The sequence below is a fragment of the Marmota monax genome, unplaced genomic scaffold (genome assembly GCF_021218885.2).
Source record: "Marmota monax isolate L192 unplaced genomic scaffold, Marmota_monax_Labrador192_F-V1.1 WCK01_AAM20220418_F8-fsc00193, whole genome shotgun sequence".
NCBI classification, from domain to species: domain Eukaryota; kingdom Metazoa; phylum Chordata; class Mammalia; order Rodentia; family Sciuridae; genus Marmota; species Marmota monax.
In genome coordinates, this window is record NW_026695203.1 from 2,448,110 (window position 1) to 2,468,184 (window position 20,075).

Consider the following 20,075-nt stretch of genomic DNA (forward strand, 5'->3'; position numbering starts at 1 on the left):
CAAGCCTTCCCAGCCAGTTGTTTTATGTTTTCTTGGCTCTTGAGTATTTCTTCATTTCCAGTTGGATTTTTCCAGATTTACCCAAAATTATACCAAATTCAAAAATCATTTTGAGTACTGGCATTTTTACAATTCAAAAGAAGTTTTTGTCTCTTTGTTCAGATTACATGAATAATTTGAGACTGTCGATGACATTTTCTCCTTGCTCTGACGATTTAGTGCTTCCTTGGTGATGCTGTGCACCACACTTTTTGGTGATGGAGTCTAGAACTCGCTGACTTTAAGTCATTTTGCTCCTCTGTTCAAGTGCCTATTTTTCTCTCCTCCTTGGAGGGGAACACAGGAAATCGAGGTGTGTAAATAACCCAGTGGATTGGCAAGAGATGGCTAGCTATATTGTTTTTCTTTACATGTTTTGAAGGCTGTATATTTTTTTCTTTAAAACTTTTTTAAAGCCTTATTGCTAATGATTATTCCTGAGTAATCATTTCCAGGATTGTGATGGTGTGATCCTTGACTTCAGGTAGCCTTCAATCAAAAGTAGAGCTTCTTACATGGTGTCTGTGTTCAGGGAGGGTCTTTAGGTTTTTCAGGTTGGAGACATTAACACCCAAAAAAGGTGAAATATCACTTATCTGAAGGAGAAAAATTGTTATAAAGATATTCAAACTGTTAATAATAGTAGCTCTGTCAGGGCTTTTGGATAGGACTTGAAACACTTCTGTGTATTTAAATATGGCCATTTAAATATCCCCTTTTTCATGATTTTTTTTTTAGAACAGATTTGTGAATTTAATTTTCCATTATTCACTTTACAGTTCTTTAAAAGCAAATCAAAACCACTCAATTAATTCTCTGCAGGCAGAGGCTCGTCTGCTTGAGGAACAGCGAAGAGTTCAGGTTTATCTTCATGAAAGCACGCAAGATGAGCTGGCCAGGAAATGTGAGCAGGTCCTTATCGAAAAACACTTGGAAATTTTCCACACAGAGTTTCAGAATTTATTGGATGCCGACAAGAATGAAGGTGAGCCACTAAAACTTGTCAAATGTGGGCACTCGCTTTGAGCTGCGATGTGCTGCTGTCTGCAGTGTCCATCGTTGTTGAAAAGATTCATGTGTGGCCCTTACTGCATGTTGGTTGCAGATTCCTGTGGTGTTTGGGTATAAAAGAGCATCTCTTCAGTTTAATTTTATATATAACTTGTTCCATACACTTTTAGTGTTAAATGATGTTACCCCCTAATTCTTTCTTGAGTATTCTTCCTTTGAAAATTCTTAGAGACAACAGGACTATTTTATAGTCCCTTAACCTCTCCTTGCTTTACTGGGATGTGTAAGGAGCACAGTCAGACATAGATATTTGTATTTCAGGTTCTTTCTCTGCTTCTCATAAATTGAACATGTACAATACATAGTCAATGAAGAATTTGGGGGTCCCATTTGTGACGTTTATAGTTTAGATGGTGATCCATGTTCTCCTTAAATTTATTCATTTCTTAAACATATCTAAGTGCCTATTATGTGTCAGGCATAGAAAATATCTCAGTGTTGAGAATTTTAAGAAGCATTAGATACACTAATTAAAAGAACCTCTTCTCTATAATGTTAGTAGATTCTCATAGTAAGGAGGGGAATACACTTACTTCTATAGTAGCATAATTTTATTGTAACTTTTAGCAAAATATACATAAAGAAATACACAAATAGAAAATATTGTTTTAATGCTTTTGATTATTTTTAATTTGTATGCTTTTGATTATTTACATATCTAATAAGAGCTGTCTTATTTCAGAATGTCTTCCATCTCAATATAAATATGTAATTAGTGGAATAGATAGAGTTTTTTCTGTGCATAAAGGTGACTGCCTTCTTCTTGCAGATTTGGGACGCATGTATAATCTTGTATCTAGAATCCAGGATGGCCTAGGAGAGTTGAAAAAGCTGCTGGAGACACACATTCATAATCAGGGTCTTGCAGCAATTGAGAAGTGTGGTGAAGCTGCCTTAAATGTAAGTAATACTCAGTTGAAAACAGTGGCCTTAGTATTTTCACATAGCTGCAAGCATGTGTGATGCATCTCTGTTGTTCACCCAGGTAATTAAGATTCTTCAAAACAAGCAAACTTGTTTTGACTCTTTGAAATAAGAGTTCAGGGACTACTCCCCCCCGCCCCCCCAAGCAAATACCTGCATGAATCATTCTGGCCCCTTTGAGGCATTGAAGACGTCAGTTTTTTCCCCCTCCCTGGAACTTTGATCCAAGTTGTACCCTCCAACTGAAGATCACAAGACTGTTTGCACCAAAGAGGCCCCAAAATTTATAGCATTGTTTAGTGCTCTTCCTGCTCAAGGAGCTACCTAGAATGTTCCTGCTAGGTTTTTTGTAATTGAGGTGCTGATTTTACATGGGAAGTATCAGGTTTCCAAGACACAAGTCAGTTGTCTTCAGTTTGGTTCCTGTGATGGACTTTAATTTTTAAATGTTTGGGAGAACTAATGGAGAAGAAAAGTTTCTAAATTGGATCTGGTCCTTTCCCCTGAGCTGAGAAAACTTTTCTGACTCTGATTTTATTGTGCTTAATGTTAATTATTTTTGACAATATTGACTTTAGGATTTTTTTTTTTTAATCCTTATTTCTCTATTATCTTTGGAAAGTTCCTTTTCCATATTTATTTTGGGGATTGAGAATTCTCAGGCCCATCTGTGAGTCATTAGAGGGATGTATGTAAAGCTCTTTCTTTAGATTTATAAAGTGATTAACTTTACATTTACAACTTGGGAGGGAGCTGGCTTAATAATGGTTTTGTGGAAAAGATCTCCAGGTTTTAGTAAAAGGTTAAGTATGAACTCCCCAGTATGGGGACGCATGATGCCATTATAGTGTGACTGATGCAGACCTGGACTGTCTGCCTTGGTTCACACCCCGGCTCTGCTGCTTACTAATGCTCTGACCTTCCACAAGGAGCTGTCACAGCGACCCCAAAGAAGAAGGTATTTGTGTCTCTTGTGTGGTTATTTTGCGCAGCCCAGTTCAACTGGAGTAAACCCTGAGCCTTTTAGTCTCGAGAACAGAAACCTGGCAATTGGCGTCCAACGTGGGCTGAAAGATCTGAGTCTTTAAGCCACCGGGACAAAAGCAATAAATGCTGGCTCTTAACGGGACTCCAATTTAAATTTTAAAAGTCTAGGGAAGTTGAAAGTTCTCTCCAGAAGTTAAGCATGCTTAGGATTGCAGAGTATTGACTGCTGAATTGTAGAAAGTAAGTGAAAATCTGTGACCTTAAGGGTCCTCAGGAAGAGAGACCAAGAGCGCACTCTGACTCCTTTTGTTGAGGAGAAGCTATTCAAATGAGGCAAGGGGTCAGGTTTCAGGGGGCTGAGTCTATCTTCATGATGTCCACTGTCAGCAAGTTGACTGACATCTGGGTAGGCCACACCCAAAGGCACAGTAAGAGAAGGGGACACATACAAGGCACTTCCATGGGAGATTCTATCCTCAACAGGGCAAGGGGCTATATTACAAAGGAACAGGTGAGCATAGCTCCACCCATGGGGCTGTAGCAAGACACACCCATGCACGAGACACCAACCCTCGAACCCAAGAAGGGTGGGGAAAGCTCTGCCACATTTCTGCGACTGAGCACCTCAGCACCCAGCTAGGGAATGTGACCCAGTCACATGCAAGGTTGGTCTCCCACACCCGAACACACACAGACTGGCACAGGAGGCACCTCAGAAACCCGCTGGGCACTGAGGACAGTCTGCATGCATACAGATTGTTAGCTGTTTTACTCTGTAGTTGATGGTTTGTGTTTATTGTGTGCATATTTCTGAAACTTTGGCTTCTCTGTGTTCTCTCTTTGTTTTGTGTGGAGATAAAGTTATCCCAAAGACAAAGTGCTTATGAGGAAGGATTAGAGACCCCCAAATTATTAGGCGGTGTGTTTCTTCTTTCATTTCTTTCCCCTAATTTCTTCTCAAAGAAGAGAAGGGCCTTACCTTTTTCGGAGGTAAGGGCTGTGAACAAGGCCCCAGTCATGTGCCATTTTACGTCTTTTGGTGTGGACTCCTGCCTGTCCTCAGAATTCTCAAAACTCAAGTCACAATCTGCTCTGGTTGGCTCCTGGATGGATGAAAGACAAGGATGCTAACTGAGCCCTCCAAGGTGCTGTAGAGAAGAGCAGGCGTCAAGGACTGTTCAGATCTGTTACTGGCCTGGGGAAGCACCAGTTTCCATATGAATGGTGAAGGGTGCTCCCTCACCTGTAGCACCTGGGATACCCTTGGCAGTATTCTTTAATGACGCTAGATCATTCATGACATATTTAGATGTTAAAGTAACACTTAGGGTCACAGTGGACCCTCTGAAATCATATCCAACACTATGTGAGCTCTCTGGGCACCTCTTTGATGCCATTTTTGGGATACCTTGTTAGGGACAGGTGAAATAAAAAGTTATGCAGACCTTTAAGTATATTTCCTTTTTAAATTTCTTAAAATTTGTTCTAATTAGTTATACCTGACAACAGAACATATCCTGACACATGGTACACAGTGGAGCACAGCTTCCCCTTCCTCTGGCTGTACCTGGTGCAGAGCCACCCCAAGAGTGTATCATAATGCCATCCTTCCCACCCTCCCTCCCCTCTGCTAACCCAGAGTCCCTCGTCTTCCCTGTCCTTCCCTTCCCTGTCCTGGAGGTCACCACGCGCAGCAGGCAAGTTGCAGTGTCTTCGTGCAGTCTGTCCGGCAAGAGAGGCAGCCATCGGCAGGCACCTGTGCTAGGACTGGGGCAGTGTGTGGCAGGGGAGGCAGAGCCTGTCTTGGAAGTTCAGTGAAGTCTTCGTAAAGCTAGGCAGAGGGGTCCCCACAGATGAGCCTCAGTGGTCAAAGCGTACCCATTCCAAGCAGAGACCCTGCGTGACTGGAAGTTCCTGCTGAAAGGGAGGGCTGACCCTGACTCTAAAAAAAATATTTTAACAAAGGGCTAGGGATGTGGCTCATTGGGTAAGCACTCCTTGGCTCCGTGACCTTTGCCTCCCCACAGCCACTCTTCCATTTCATTCCCATGTTTCCTTTTGCTGGAGACTCCTTGTTGCCCCAGCACTTGCCCTGGCTACGCGGAACTGGACCCTGTGGCTTATGGCCACCAATGCAAGCCCACACGCTTCTCCCAGTTGGTTCTGCCATCTCCACCCTCCCCACTCCACTGCTGGCCCTCTGACTGAGCTCCTAGCTGGGTTCAAGATTGGTCCCACTGGCTGATTCCAGCCAAAATAAAGTACAGAATTTGGATTTGTAATGTCAAAAACTAAAATGATTTGCCAGAGCTATCACTTAGAAAATGTTTAGTCAAAGGAGATTCTCTCTCTCTCTCTCTCTCTCTCTCTCTCTCTCTCTCTATATATATATATATATATATATATATATATCAGAATGTCCTGTGTGTTTCAGTGGTCAAACAAAAGTTCTGATCTTATTTGTTAATTTCTTTGAAAATGCATATAAACCTTTTAGATTTGGGCTTTTTTGTTGTTGTTGTTATTTTTTGGTTTTGTGTGTGTGGTGGCAGTACTAGGGATTGAACCCAGGGATGCTCTACCACTGAGCTGCATCCCTTTTATTTATTTATTTTTAATTTTTATGTTTCTTGAGACAAGGTCTCACTGAGTTGCCCAGGCTGGCCTTGAAGTTGCCTCCTCCTTTAGCCAGGAAGATAGGCTTGCACCACCCCGCCTGGCTAGAGTATGCTACAGCAGCACATACAGTTGAACTCCCAGTAACCACCTTTTGTTTTGTGTTTTTCCCTCTATCTAAGGACCCCAAAATGTATGTACAGACAGTGCTAGATGTTCATAAAAAGTACAATGCCCTGGTAATGTCGGCCTTCAACAACGACGCTGGCTTCGTGGCTGCACTTGACAAGGTGGGTCTGCTCCCGTGGCTCGCCTGTAGTGCGCAGGGGCGAGATGCTTTTCTCTGACTGTCTCTCCTGCCCGCAGGCGTGTGGTCGGTTCATAAACAACAACGCAGTTACCAAAATGGCCCAGTCATCCAGTAAATCCCCTGAGCTGCTGGCGCGATACTGTGACTCCTTGTTGAAGAAGAGGTATTACCCTTTGTGTTTTTGCCTGTGCCTCTGTATAAAACCTCAGCTTTTATCTGAGGAGTTAAAATTTACATTATGGTTCTATGTGGATTGGATTTTAATTTTGGTACCTTTTGAGAAAATGCCTCAAAGATAATGCATCACGTTTCCAGTTGGAAATTTGTACCAGCTCCCGCGGGCTGTTTGCAGAAAGCAGAGACCACATATCTAGTGCTGTGTTACTCTGTGTACTTTGAGACATTATTTTTCATTTGATGAGTTTGTTATGTTGCTGTTTCATAGTCTTTATTTTTTAATCATTTTATTTCTCAACTGGTACTTTCCCTAATCTTATTTATGATTTATGTGTATTCAGAGTGGAAGTGACATCGTCAGATGTGCTTCTCTCTCCACGTGTGTCAAGTTCTCACTGATTGTGTGTGTCCCTGTGTCCATCCCCAACCCCATCCTGCTTTCCCTCAGGTTCTCCTTCCCTTCCACAGTTCCTCTCAGATCAGAGGTGCTCAAGGTCTGCTTCACAACCCTGAATGTCACATCAACAAATGTTAATGAAGGGAGACAGTTCCCTTTCGGCTCTCTGCTACAGTAGTTTCCCACACAAATTGTACTGGTTTGATATTGGTAAATTATTCTTAGAGACAGTCTAAGAACATGACCTCAATACCAAAAAGCCCAAGAATACCTACATATACCAGCATAAAAAGACCAGAGACAAGTCTCACATAAGAAGAGAGTTGCAGAAATCTGAAGTTTGAGCAACCCAGATTCTTCAGTGAACTGAGGAATTATTCCTGGAAATACAATCTGTGTAGCCTCCTGGAACTTCGAGCCCAGCTCAGCAGGAGCAAGCCTTGAGGGTCTCCAACCTTAGCTGGGAACCTTGGGAAAACCACATGGGCTTTTTGTGGTAGAAGATGGGGAAACATTTGGTAAAGGTCAATAGCTCTCTCTCTAAAAATTAGTTAATTTTAAAAAATAGCTATCTCTAGCAACACGCCCCCCACCAACCCCTACCAGTGAGAACTTGAGTAGTTGGTGATCTTTCTGCTCACTACCACCATGCTGGGCTCGTGCGTGATTTCAGCTCTTCTCATCAGATGCTCTAGTGCGTGCTTTCTAAGAATGAAAAAGGGCTTGATGTTGTAATGCTTCCTGTGACTTATGTCACCTTTTTTAGAATGTAGCATATTAAGTAATTTAAATATGGAGATAGTCTGAGGTTTTCAGGTTACTGGTGTCCTTTTTAACCCATTGTCTTTTCTAAATGGCCCTAATCAAATCTATGATGTGTCATCAGTTAAGTCTGCTGAAACACAGTGGCAGAGAAATTTCCAGGCATTCTTTAGCGGGTGCTGAGTGACTGCTCCTGGGAGCGCGGCTGCCTGACCAGCCAGTGAAGGACAGGTAGTCTCTGAGCTGGATGTTCTCAGGCTGTCTATGCCTCCCTCTATGCGTCACTTAGGCCACCGAAAGGAAACGATGTACCTTTTAATTTTTTCAAAGCTAAATTACAGCAGACTGTAAAAAGCAATCAGAAAAGTGACCCTCACTTACTGATATTTAAATGGATTATCTTAAAGGATAGCGTCATGTTTTTCTTGGGGGCTTTTTTTTTCCTAACTATCTCCTGTTGGATATTCTAAATATTCCTTCACAGTCCGTTCTTTGGTGTAACTGGGGCTTACCAGGTCACCTCAGTGAGGAGGGCCAACCCTCCGGCAGCCTCAGGTCTGGCCTGGTCTAGGAAGCGGATCACTTACGCTCCGCCCACTCTCTGATAGGGTCATTTGGCCAAGTGGTGCTTGTGTAAACGCCTGCTCTTTGTTTTAAAACATGGTACCTTTTTTAAAATTTCAGTTCCAAGAACCCAGAAGAGGCAGAACTAGAAGACACACTCAATCAAGTGGTAAGGCGTTCCGCGGCCACCTCTGTGCTTCACTAGTTGTTGTGAGGCTGTGTATGTTGGGCAATGATTTTATTTTGAATCGATGATTTTATTCCTTAAATTGAGGCATTACTGTCCTCGTTGACACTAAGCCCAGGCCAGCTCCATGTACTTCAGTGGACTGGCGGAAATGCTTAGTGCCAGTGCTCTGGGCTGGATTTTGCCTTCATGCACGTTGGCACACAGGCCTGGCCAAAACCAGGCACACTGTGCGTCCTGGCATGTGGACTGCCAACTTGAGAGCGTGCTTCATGAGTGCGTCCTCTCGTGGCTTTGTCAGATGGTTGTCTTCAAGTACATAGAGGACAAAGATGTGTTCCAGAAGTTCTACGCGAAGATGTTGGCCAAGAGACTCGTTCATCAGAACAGTGCGAGCGATGATGCCGAAGCGAGCATGATCTCCAAGCTCAAGGTGAGTGTCCTCTTTCCTGGAGACCCCGAGCCCTCAGACCGCATCCATCCAGTCGTGTTTACTGGGTTGTCCAGGGGCAGAGGAGTTGCCCAGTGCACTCTGCCACTCCACCGCCGGCCACAAGGCTGGGTTGTTGTGCTGTTTGCTCTGGGGTTTTCTGTTTTGCCCCTGAGCCCTGTCCCTGGGTACAGGTGGGGCGGCCAGCCTTTCCGGGGCTGTCCGTGACTCAGCATGTTTCACTTGACCCAGAATCAGGGTCAGTGCCGTCTTTGTCTGCTCAGACACTAAAGCCAAACACCTTAGACCAGAGGCTTCGGAAACAGCAGTTGGTTCTCAAAACTCTGGAGGTGGAGCTCCAAGACCAGGTGCTGGCCAGCTGAGTACAGCTGCGCCTTCTCTCCCTCTCCTCACCTGGCAGAGAGCACGTTACAAGTTCTGTCCAAGAGGACACCAAGCCTGGGATCTAGACCTAGTTGCCCCAAAGGCGCCCCCTCCGAGTACCTTCACCCACGTGGCTGGAGCCTCAACACTGGGGATGGGGGAGGGGTTGGGATAAAGGACAAATCACATCATCTATGCGTTCTACCTGAGGGTGGGGATGCTGTGCTCTTGGATGCTGAAACAGTGGTTTGGTATGCATTAAGATTTCACTGTTTCACATGTAGTGACAGTGTATCAACTTTAATCATCACGCTTTTATACCATACCACATAACTAAACGTTATTAACTCAGGGAGTAGTTTGACGTGATCGAGTCATGCCATGCTCTTACTCCTCTGAAATTGCCTTGTGCACGTTGCTATTTCTGTACAAATGAGTGAAACAGTATCTGGATCCTTTCAGCAAGCGTGTGGTTTTGAGTATACTTCCAAGCTCCAGCGGATGTTCCAGGACATTGGTGTGAGCAAAGATCTGAATGAGCAGTTCAAAAAGCACCTGACGAATTCAGAACCGCTAGACTGTGAGTATCAAGTGTTCTCCTGCAGGCAGGGTTCTTTGCAGCCAGAGAGAAATAACAACACCATTAGCAACAGTGGCAGGTGCTCCGCCAGCCATCGAGACGGAGTAGTAGGAAGTCCCGTCCCCCGCCCCCCCGCATACCACACGATCCTCCTCATCCTGGGGGCCTGAGCATGGCTCTCTTCTCTGGCCTCCAAGTTCACCCCACACAGATGAGGGGTGCATGGGCTTGTTTGTCTTGTCCTATTTTGAACCTTACTTTGGATCTATTCTAGAAATTTTGTTGTTTTTAGGAAAAAAAAATTAGAGTGGGTGTTCTGGGGATTGAACTCAGGGCATTCAGCCACTGAGCCACATTCTCAGCCCTATTTTGTATTTTATTTAGAGTCAGGGTCTCACTGAGTTGATTAGTGCCTCCTTTTTTGCTGAAGCTGGCTTTGAATCTGCGATCCTCCTGCCTCAGCCTCCTGAGCTGCTGGGATTACAGACATGCGCCACTGCACCTGGCCAGAAATTTTTTTTTAATATTTACTTTTTTTTTTTTAATAGATGAACACAATACCTTTATTTTATTTTATATGGTGCTTAGGATCGAACCCAGCACCTCACGCATGCTAGGTGAGCGCTCTACCTCTGAGCCACAACCCCAGCTCCTAGAAATTTTTTTGATTACAAGAAAAACAGTGAGTCAAACTAGACGTTGCAACTTCAGGTCAGAGTTAGGACTATTATAGACAATGCAAGCGACTCAGTGCACCAGAGAGAGCAGTTGGGGTCCTGCTTTAGGGTCTTGCGGTGGTGGTGGGAGGCAGGTTTGTGCCAGCATTGTCAGCTGATGTCATGTGCTAACCACGCTAACTCACTGGTAAGCTTGGCAGTTTTGCCAGTGGGCCTTCTGCCATCTGTTAAGGTGAAAGTCTTGTTAACAATTCATGGGTTACACGGGCCCAGCTTGGTCTCCTCACAAGCCGTAAGCTATTGTGCAGTGCCTGTGACCCGAGGTGGCAGGTAGACTGCATCATGCGCAGCAGAAAAAGACAGTGGGCAAACAGAACGGCACAGGGTATCACGGCTCTTCTTTGACAATAACACGTAAAACTTAAACTTGGACTCTTCTGTCTTTTACTAATTTTAATTAAATAAAATGTTTGTTTAATTCTTAATTTACATTCAAGCAGGATTCTTCATTTAACATGTTTTGACTAAGGATTTCGTGTTTATCTGAAACAATGGAATGTTCTGGCTTGTAAGACTAAAGGTATTTCTAAATTTTCACCCCCTCCCCCAGTGGACTTCAGTATCCAAGTCCTGAGCTCCGGGTCGTGGCCCTTCCAGCAGTCCTGCACATTCGCCTTGCCGTCCGAGGTAAGGATGGCTCTGCCCACTGCTGTTGGGGCTGAGCAGAGATAGACAGGGCAGCAGGCCCCACTGTGGCATGGTCCCTGCTGGCCAGGCACTCTGCTGAGTCACAGGGCCTGCGATAAACATCTGATGGCAGCTGCTGGGCTTGAAGTGGAAGCCCCATTTGGCTTTACCCTCCAGTGCTTCCAGAACTTTCCAGGAGTCTCCTCTAGCCCCGACTTCTATGTATGCACAGCTTTGATGCTGTAAACTTGGGGTGGCGCTTTATCTAGAAATGCTGACTGTAGGATGTGGTGGGCTGTGGAGTCCACATACTGCTGTTCTTTTATCCAGTTGGAACGAAGCTATCAGCGATTCACAGCTTTCTACGCCAGCCGTCACAGTGGCAGAAAACTGACATGGTTGTATCAGTTGTCCAAAGGAGAATTGGTAACTAACTGCTTCAAGAACAGGTACACTTTGCAGGTAAGATCACCTTCTTATTTAGAAACAAGTTTTTAAAAAAACTTGTTTAAAAGCCCAGTCTCTGTGGGCCGACAAGCTGCACCAGTGTTGGCTAAGGAGCCAATACTCTGAGCCTCAGTTTGCCCCTCTGCCAAACGTTTGTACTTGAGAAGTGGTGTGTGCATGTGATGTGGTTTCTGCCTGACACACAGTGATGTTTAGGTGGTAGCTTAAAAACTGGAATTTCATATATTTAGTTATGATAACAGCTCTTTGAGCAGTTTTGTATTAATAATAACCCAGAATGATTACAGCAGTTCTGAGAACTAAATGAGTATGTGGTGACAATAACCATGCAATCATATTTCCATTTTGTAGATGAGGAAACTGAGGTCCAGTTAATTTTACTGATTCTTTGGATTCTAGCTTATTAGGTAGCAGAGCCAAAATTTCACTTAAGGCTTTTACTCTTTAAAAAAAAAAATCCAGGTTCTAAAAGGCACATGCCTATAATCCCAGCGGCACATGTGGGATTGTTGAGGCACATGCCTATAATCCCAGCGGCTAGGGAAGCTGAGGCAGGAGGATTGCAAGTTCAAAGTCAGCCTCAGCAACTTAGCAAGTCCATAAGCTGCTCAGCGAGACCCCGTCTCTAAAGAAAATGTGAAAACCAGACTGAGGGTGTGGCTCAGTGGTGACGCCCCTCTGGTTCAGTCCCTATTACTAAAAATATAAGTCCAGGTTCTTCACAAGCATTTGTGAATGGTGGGCTTCACAGTAACCACTTGTTTAACGTCTGGCATCATTTTGCTCTGAGCCTAAAAAGATAATTGCAAGTCTTTTTAAATGTTAAGAAACTTCCAAATGGATTCTGCAGCTCAAGCTATTCATTAATTTAAATTTCAGGAATTTTATTAAATGCGTAAATGTTCTGTTGTGCTGGGTTCAGAGGTCTTTATCACCTTGAGCACATGTTACTCTACAATTGGAAGTTTGGTTTATAAATACGCACGAGAGAATGCATGTGTTTATACTGCAGAACCCAGAACCTAGGGTGTCTTGCTCTGTTCCTGACCAGGTGGAAGCTTAGCACAGGGTGCATCCGCCACATTAAGGTGGCTGAGAGCAGGCACAGCTTGAAGCCGTAATGTGTTCTTTCCCTGTCCTTGTGTTTTATTTAAGGCAGGAACAAATAAGGTGCTTTTCCCTGTGTTTTTAATTGATTCTTTATTGTACGTCGTCTTTATTGAAATCATTTAATACAATAAAAGGCATGCATTTTAATCATACAGTCTAAATTACAGCCAAAGAAAACACCTGTGTAACCACACCAGGACAACGTTCCTTTAAGATTTGTTTTGGTCACTGCCATTAGAAAGATCATGGGATTTCCCGTTCCCCAGGCAGCCTGCTCACTGTCCTGGGAAGAGCATCTCGGGGGCCTTGCAGAGTCTTGCTCTTCCTTCCTCCCTCTGGAGAGTCATTGGTCATTTCTGACTGGCATCTTTTAGTTGGCCAGAAGCATTGCTGTGGGTGCCCTGAAACAGGCCCAGGGTGTCATTGCATATTTCTCTCTCGTCGACCAGGCGTGGAGTCCTGTGCATTACTGGAAGCTCTGGACCCTGTGGGAGGGAGGGAAGGGCAGGAGAGGAGTCCATCATCAGGTGCTCCCTGGGGGTCCTCAGCCCCCATGGGCTTTTCTTGCCTTTTCACTAGACGTTTTTAATACATTCATAATGAAGTGCTCAGGGGAAACACACACATATATATATATATATATATATATATATATATATATATATATATATATATATATATAAAAAGATTCACTGTGCGGGTTGTTTTATGTCGATATTATACCAAGAAATAATGTCCTTCTCATAAGTACAAAAGCAAACATAAAGATGTGTGCTTGATGTCTCCGTGTACCAGGTGCACGCATGTTTAGGTGAGCGCGCGTGGCTGTGTGTAGAGCGTATTACATAGCACGTTGAAGAAGGAAACTCAAAATCATGGTGATGTTTGAGAAGGTAGTCAGCCACTGGTCCTTCCGGAAAGTGTGTAACGGTGATGTTGCAGCCTTTGTATTGCCTTTGAAATAGATCTGTTTTGTTTTTTGCATCTGTTTGAAAAGTATGTTTCATAAAACTTAAAGCTGTTTGTGTGGTTTTTTTCCCCACTATTTAAATTTTTCTTCTCTGTCTTTCACACGGGGCCTCAAAGGCATCCACGTTTCAGATGGCGATCCTGCTCCAGTACAACTCAGAGGACGCCTATACTGTGCAGCAGCTGACCGACAGCACGCAGATCAAAATGGTATTGCTGTCGCGCCACGGTGTTTACTGTGTCCAGGGGCCACTCCTTGTTCTTGTGGATGTGGTAGGAAGGTGTGGGGAGAGGACATGGGTGGGTGTCTTTGATTTGAAATAGAAGTTTGCTTCATGAATATGAACGTGCCGAGTTCCGGAAAATCCTGGCCCCAGTGTATGACCCTTCAGGAGGCTGAGGAGAGGCCGACTGAGCAGGGTGTGCTGGAAACTGGGGACTTAGAGACACAAGCATGTCTTGGGTGGTGGCAAGGCCATGGTCACCACAGTTTGGGGGAGGAGGAGGGGCACTTGTAATGGTCAGGCACAAGTGGCTTCATCCAAGCCAGAACGTACGTCTTGCTGACAGGACCAGGGTCTGGGCCATGGAGTTCCTCAGATCACGCTAATGGTTTTGTCTGTGTTTAGAGTTTATTGGAATCTGTGTGGGGAGAACAGATGAGGCCTGCACAGCGGCATCCAAGGTTGTTATGACTCAAATTGGCTGCAGTCGGGTCGAGCTGATTTATATCACCACCCCCACACATACACACACACACACTGTTCTCTCCATTTAACTAGTTCTTAATCTCTTTTCAACTAGACTTTTCTTACCTAGATTAAGTTTTCTCTTAGTGTCATTTTTATTGACACTTTAAATACCATAAAATTCCACATAACATATCTTCCCATTTCAAAGTGTGCAACTCAGTGGTTGTTAGGGTGTGTACACGCTTACACAGCCACCACAGCTGTCCAGTTCCAGAACATTTCTAACCCCAGAGACCTGTACTTGTTAGCAGTGGTGACATGAACCACAGGTGTGTGGCTTTATTTCTGGGTTCTTTCCCAGTGATCCCTGTCTCTCCTTAGGCCACACCATGCCGTCTTGATTACTGTTGTTTGTAGTACTACAGTTTTAAAATGGAGACCTGCAACTTTTTTCTAGTTTTTCAAGATTATTTTGGTATTCTGAGGCCTTTACATTGTCATATGAATTCAGGCTCAGCTTGTTCATTTCTTTAAAAAGGGGCAGTTGAGATCGTGACAGGGATTATACCGAATCTGTAGGTTGCTTTGAGGAAGGAATATTTCACCACCTCAGCAGTGTTAATTCTCCCATTCTGAGCATGGGTGTCTTTCTATCTGGTTAGGCTCTTCAGTTTCTTTCACCTGTGCTTCGTAGTTTTCAGTATGTGAGTCTTGCATTTCTTGTTAAATGTATTCCTACAGATCATTCTGACACTATTGTAGGTAGAGTTTTTCTCTTGACCTCATTGATTAGGCATTAGTAGTATATAAGGTCACAGCTGTTGTACATACATCTGGGTCTCACACCGTGCTTCACTCACTAGCTTTGACCACTGTGGGGTCTGTAGGATTTTGAGATTCACCCGCAGATTCAGACAGTTTCAGATTTCAGAGTGTTCAAGATCTCGAGTTTTTGGATCAGGGAGGTTCAACCAGTACAGTCCATGTAAATATCACAGAATGCAAACACTCTCAGATTTGAAATACTTCTCCCGAGTATTTCAGAAGAGTGGTTCCCAGCCAATGTTTTCTTGAGGAGTTTTAGATTATAGTCATAAAAGGTATCTGTTGTTTCCTAGTGACATTTATCTCATTTGGGGGCTCAGGTTAATGCTGGCCTCATAGAAAGTAAGGAGAATCATTTTAGTCTCAAATACATCTTCAACTCCTGATAAGCAGATGGGTTCGCTCCTTGGTACGTGGGAGCCTTTCCTGCTTCCTCGTCACATCAGAGTAAGGCGACTGAAAGGCAGTTGGAGGCTGGTGCTGCTGGAGGGGCTGACGGGCAGCCATCTCGCTGCCTTTGCTTGGCTTCATGATCAAGGCCATGCCAGTCTTTACCCGTGTTTAGTACTAGGTTGCTGTTCCCTTCCCTACCCTAGCCATAGTTGGCACTTCTGGGCCAGTTACTAGATTAGAGGCCTCTTGAACTGCCTGCCTTACCTGTGTATCCTTGGGCCAGAATGGTTTCCTTATGGTGTGGGCAAGACCTTTGTTCGTGCATGATGACCGTCCAGGGCGTGGTGGAGGTGCCCAGGCTGATGGTGTCCTTGGGTTCCATGAGATCATAAAACTGGGAAGTGACCAGACCATTCACTGTTAGGGATGAGAGGCCACACAATATGCTTAAAGTCACCAAAGCCACATTGGCAGCAAGTCACTGTCCCTGAGCCCTAGCATGTTCATAAACAGAACTTTTTTTCCAGTGCTGCTGCTGAAGTTCTTTGGTGGGTGTGAGGTATGGGGTGGGTGCAGTTCAATGGTATCGAGTGCTTGCCTGATACATGCAAGGCCCTAGGTTTATTCCCAGCACCAAAAAATAAAAAACAAGTTTCTTTTGCAGTGATCAGTGTCTCAGATGATCTGTCAGGCATTTAAGAAATGAAAACTTCCTGTAGCTTTAATGGAAGAAACCAGCTGTGCATTCTGATACTCAGGTGTGGTGGAATGGTCAGCTTTTGTTATTGGTGATCAGGGAATGACTCCACTCTTACTGAGGGTGGGAGGAAGTGATGGATTAGAGAACCTCTGAGAAGCACTGTTTTTCTTTTTCCTCTGGACATATTCTTCTTCGGGGACGGTTATACGGAGGAAGCATGGGCCGTGGGGTTGCCACGGTGGCTATTGCAGACAGCAGAGCTCATTCTCCTTAGCTCACTTTCTTTCTCTCTCCAATTGCAGGACATTCTGGCACAGGTGCTGCAGATTTTACTGAAGTCGAAGTTACTGGTATGTTTGTGCACTTTGTACCCGCAGCTAGTCGACTTGTGCTGAGGTCCGTAGACTAACGGTGGTTTCCCTCCAGGTCCTGGAGGATGAAAACGCAAATGTTGACGAGGTGGAGTTGAAGCCGGACACCTTAATAAAGTTGTATCTTGGTTATAAAAAGTAAGAAAAGCCTACTGAACAGCTTGAGCATAGATTGATTCCCTTGCACCTGGGGTTCGTTGGTATTACAAACTGAGGGAGTCTGCTGTCAGCGCAAGGCTGGGTGGGGCCAGCTCGAAGCCTGCTGGCGGCCTTGGATTCTGTTGGCAGTCCAAAGTGCTTCATCAGACGCAGAGTTTGGGTTTTTTCCTTATTTGAGAAATGCCCTTTTAAATGACTCGCCTGGAACTTTTAGGCCTATGTGTCCAAATGTCTCGGCTTCCTCTCCTTTGGGGGAGCAGATCAAGGACCTGGATGTCCTGTGGTAATGTGTTGCCACTAGTTGTCCCTGTTACTGGCAGAGCAGGAGGCCACCCGTGATGGCAGCGTGTGGTGTTCAGGGAGGACACTTCCCAGCCGAGATGGAAGGCATGTCACACCCTCTGCCTGGCCTGGGACAAGGGGGGCCAAACTCTTTTGAAACATTGGAAGATGCTTCCTTGCCACTTTTTGGGGAGAGTAGTGATCGGGTTCTTTGGTTTTCTTGACAGTAAGAAATTGAGGGTTAACATCAATGTGCCAATGAAAACTGAACAGAAGCAAGAACAAGAAACCACACACAAAAACATTGAGGAAGACCGCAAACTCCTGATTCAGGTGACTAAACATGGCCATGTCACGTGTGATTCTCCTCAGGACAGGGCTGAGGCACAGGCTGTGTCATGTGTGGCAGTGACAGTGAGTGGCTGCGAGGTCAATACCGATTCTGCAATGGCCAAAGATGAGTTCTGGAACCAGGCGCTTGGTGTCCAGGGGATGAGGTCGTTATGTCTCCGCTTTCCTTAAATGTTGGAAAGCAGATAAACACAGCGGAGTTAAGGAAGGAAGAGGAGAGGGAAGGCGGGCCACTTGAGAGAAGGACGGGCAGTTTCGTGCTCTCAAGACTGTCACTAAAGTTGGCATAAGAGCAAAACATTTTAATGTTTGTTAGAGTTGAAACATGGGCGGATAAACTGGTTCCCTGCCCCCTCTCACCTGCAGGACACCTGCTGCCCGTGGGAAACTGCGCCTGTGCGTAGACCCAGGCTTTGGGCAGCCTTGATGCGGCTGCCTTTAACTCCAGTGCTCAGCTTGGCAGCTCAAAGCATCCGTTTGTGTGCTCTGTTCACAGGCGGCCATCGTGAGGATCATGAAGATGAGGAAGGTCCTGAAGCACCAGCAGCTCCTCGGGGAGGTCCTCACCCAGCTGTCCTCCAGGTTCAAGCCTCGGGTCCCAGTGATCAAGGTACCGGCCCACAGCGGCAGCTTTCCCTTCTCACTGCAGAGGAGGGAGAGGTGGATTAACTGCTGGTTTGTGAAGAAGGAGGGAACTGGCTTACTCCTGTGTAATAGAGTTATACAAAAGAAGTAGGATTAATTTTGACATTCTCTTGAAATCTTCATACAGAGAAGTACACACACCTTAAGTATACAGCTTAGCAATTTTCAAAGACAGTTGTGTCATCGGCACCCAGACAAGGAATAAGAGGGCACCAACATCCCAGAAGCACCCACACCCCCCTCCCCAATACATACACACATCCCACCTAACCAGAGTCGGCCAGGACCTACGCTCTCCCCGGCAAACCACTGTCCATCTGACTTCTCACACCAAAGGGCAGCCGGCCTTGTTGTGAACCATACGTAACTGGTTTATAGAACACGCTCACCGTGCGGGAGGAATTGGCTCCGTCCTCTATAGGAGGGCCTTGGAGGCCGCAGCGTCTAGCCGTCCTGCGCCCATCTTCACCCGCACAGGTGTTCCGTGGTATGAGCACACACCTTCATTACTTGTCTACTGTTGACTCGCATTTGGCCTGTTTCTAATTGAGCTTGTTTAGAATAGTAACAGGTCTTTCCTCTTCTGAAAAAACTTGGATAAGTTAATCAGTCCCCTTGCAATTTGTTGAACACCCACAATGGAGAGCCTCAGAGGGTGGCAATGATGGTGACTCCCCAGCAGTCAGGAGGCCAGGTGTGGCTCCTGGAGTCCTGTGAGACCAAGTCCCGCCTAAGACTAAGACAGCGAGACTGCTAGAAAGGGAAATTGTAGCCCAGATGGTTCTATACCCTCTGGTGCCAGTTGCAGGGGGTGGGGGTAGGGGGTTTCTGGGCTGGCTCTGGAGGAGTCACCAAGTTTACTGAAGGGATTCCACCAGCGAAGGCAACGTCTGAGCTGCCTATACCGTAAGCAGACATGCAGGGTGAATTTGCTGAGCTTTGGGAAGTAGGGGGTGAGCCTTGGTGAGGGCAGCCTACCTCTGTTCTGATGGTGGTTTGTGTTTTTCTTCCCCGTTCACTACCTCTTCCTTTCCTAACAAACTGCCCAGAAATGCATTGACATTCTGATTGAGAAGGAATATTTGGAGCGAGTCGATGGTGAAAAGGACACCTACAGTTACTTGGCTTAACCCTTCTAGAAGGGTCTGCACGACCCGCAGCAAATAGTTCTGGTGGAGAGAATGGAAACAAGTCAAGTTCATAGCAGCCAGCCTGCCACCATTTGGACCTCCCTTTTTAAAACCGAGACCAAGACTCCCATCAGCTGGTCTCGGATTTACAGCAGAACTGCTCAGGACTGATACATTTCAAGTCTGTAAATATGGACACCAACGCCATTTAACCTAATTTAAGAACAGAGGGGAACTGAACCTTCCATGCTGAGGGCTGCATGCTACTGCATTTAAATCAATACATTGGCTACCTGATAACAGCTGTCGTCTAAGGCAGCGCCTGTAACGTTGGCAGCACTTTGAGAGCAAGTCTGAATGGACCCACGTGTAATCTGCTATGAAAAACCATTTGTATAGTGTGTTTCATTTTTTAATGTGTGAAAATAAAGAAAATTAAAGGATTTCTGTACAAGTTGCATTTGGTTTTGTTTTAAGTTTTACTAATTTCTATATGTAAATAAAAGATATAATGATTGTGCAACTTCATATTCCCCGTGTCTTCCTGTAGTCTTCAAGGGCTGCATCTCTGGATTAAGATCTTAATCAGTCCCCCTTGCAATTTGTTGAACACCCACACTTATTTCTGAGGCTTCCTCCTGTGACTTGAATGCAGCAAGAAATTCAGTGACCTCAGGTCGGTTGGCTGACACTGAGCACTTCACAGGTTAATCCTCTGGGGAGGGGCTAGACTGTCACAGTTGAACAGAGGAGCTGAGATTTGGAGGTGGAGCTGGCCAGAGCTCTACAGTGTCCCACCTCAACTGCCAAATCGAACAGGTCAACAGGAGGTGAGTTAAGGGTACCTCCTCCTCTCCAATGAGTATGGAGCACCTTCCCAGCATGTCCCCAAAGGAGACCTCAAGCTGAGTTTCAGGCTGCACACCCACCTCAGATGGGGCCACATCCTGGGTGTCCTGCACCCCTCAGTGGCTGTTGTACATCTGTTCCTCACTAGCTTCCTTCTTGGTTCTCATTCTTAGGTCTGGTTTGTGTTCATTTTCTGGCCAGAAGAATGGGGAGGAGGTGGCCAGGCTCCCTAGCCAGGTCTTTCATTTTCCTCATGGAAGCTCAGAATGTCTCAAATGCTTGGACATCCTCCCTTTACCAGGTTGAGTTAGCAGAGTGGGAGGAGGCGCAGCCGACTAA

The 20,075-nt window shown here is 45.3% G+C and overlaps 1 protein-coding gene across 3 annotated transcripts in view; it reads left to right on the plus strand.

Annotated features, from left to right (window-relative positions):
• Cul1 (cullin 1) overlaps positions 1-19,410 on the plus strand; it is an 82,088-nt gene extending 62,678 nt beyond the window's left edge. For all 3 annotated transcript variants that reach the window (XM_058574372.1, XM_046429796.2, XM_046429797.2), the window contains exons 8-22: positions 862-1,024; positions 1,880-2,010; positions 5,820-5,927; positions 6,004-6,110; positions 7,968-8,016; positions 8,336-8,467; positions 9,311-9,428; positions 10,716-10,792; positions 11,123-11,254; positions 13,457-13,549; positions 16,252-16,299; positions 16,376-16,458; positions 16,989-17,094; positions 17,609-17,722; positions 18,807-19,410. In XM_058574372.1, coding sequence (XP_058430355.1) covers positions 862-1,024; positions 1,880-2,010; positions 5,820-5,927; positions 6,004-6,110; positions 7,968-8,016; positions 8,336-8,467; positions 9,311-9,428; positions 10,716-10,792; positions 11,123-11,254; positions 13,457-13,549; positions 16,252-16,299; positions 16,376-16,458; positions 16,989-17,094; positions 17,609-17,722; positions 18,807-18,887 — 1,542 coding nt within the window. In that variant the 3' untranslated portion in view covers positions 18,888-19,410. The remainder of the gene's footprint in view (positions 1-861; positions 1,025-1,879; positions 2,011-5,819; positions 5,928-6,003; positions 6,111-7,967; positions 8,017-8,335; positions 8,468-9,310; positions 9,429-10,715; positions 10,793-11,122; positions 11,255-13,456; positions 13,550-16,251; positions 16,300-16,375; positions 16,459-16,988; positions 17,095-17,608; positions 17,723-18,806) is intronic.
• The last annotated feature ends 665 nt before the right edge of the window (positions 19,411-20,075 follow it).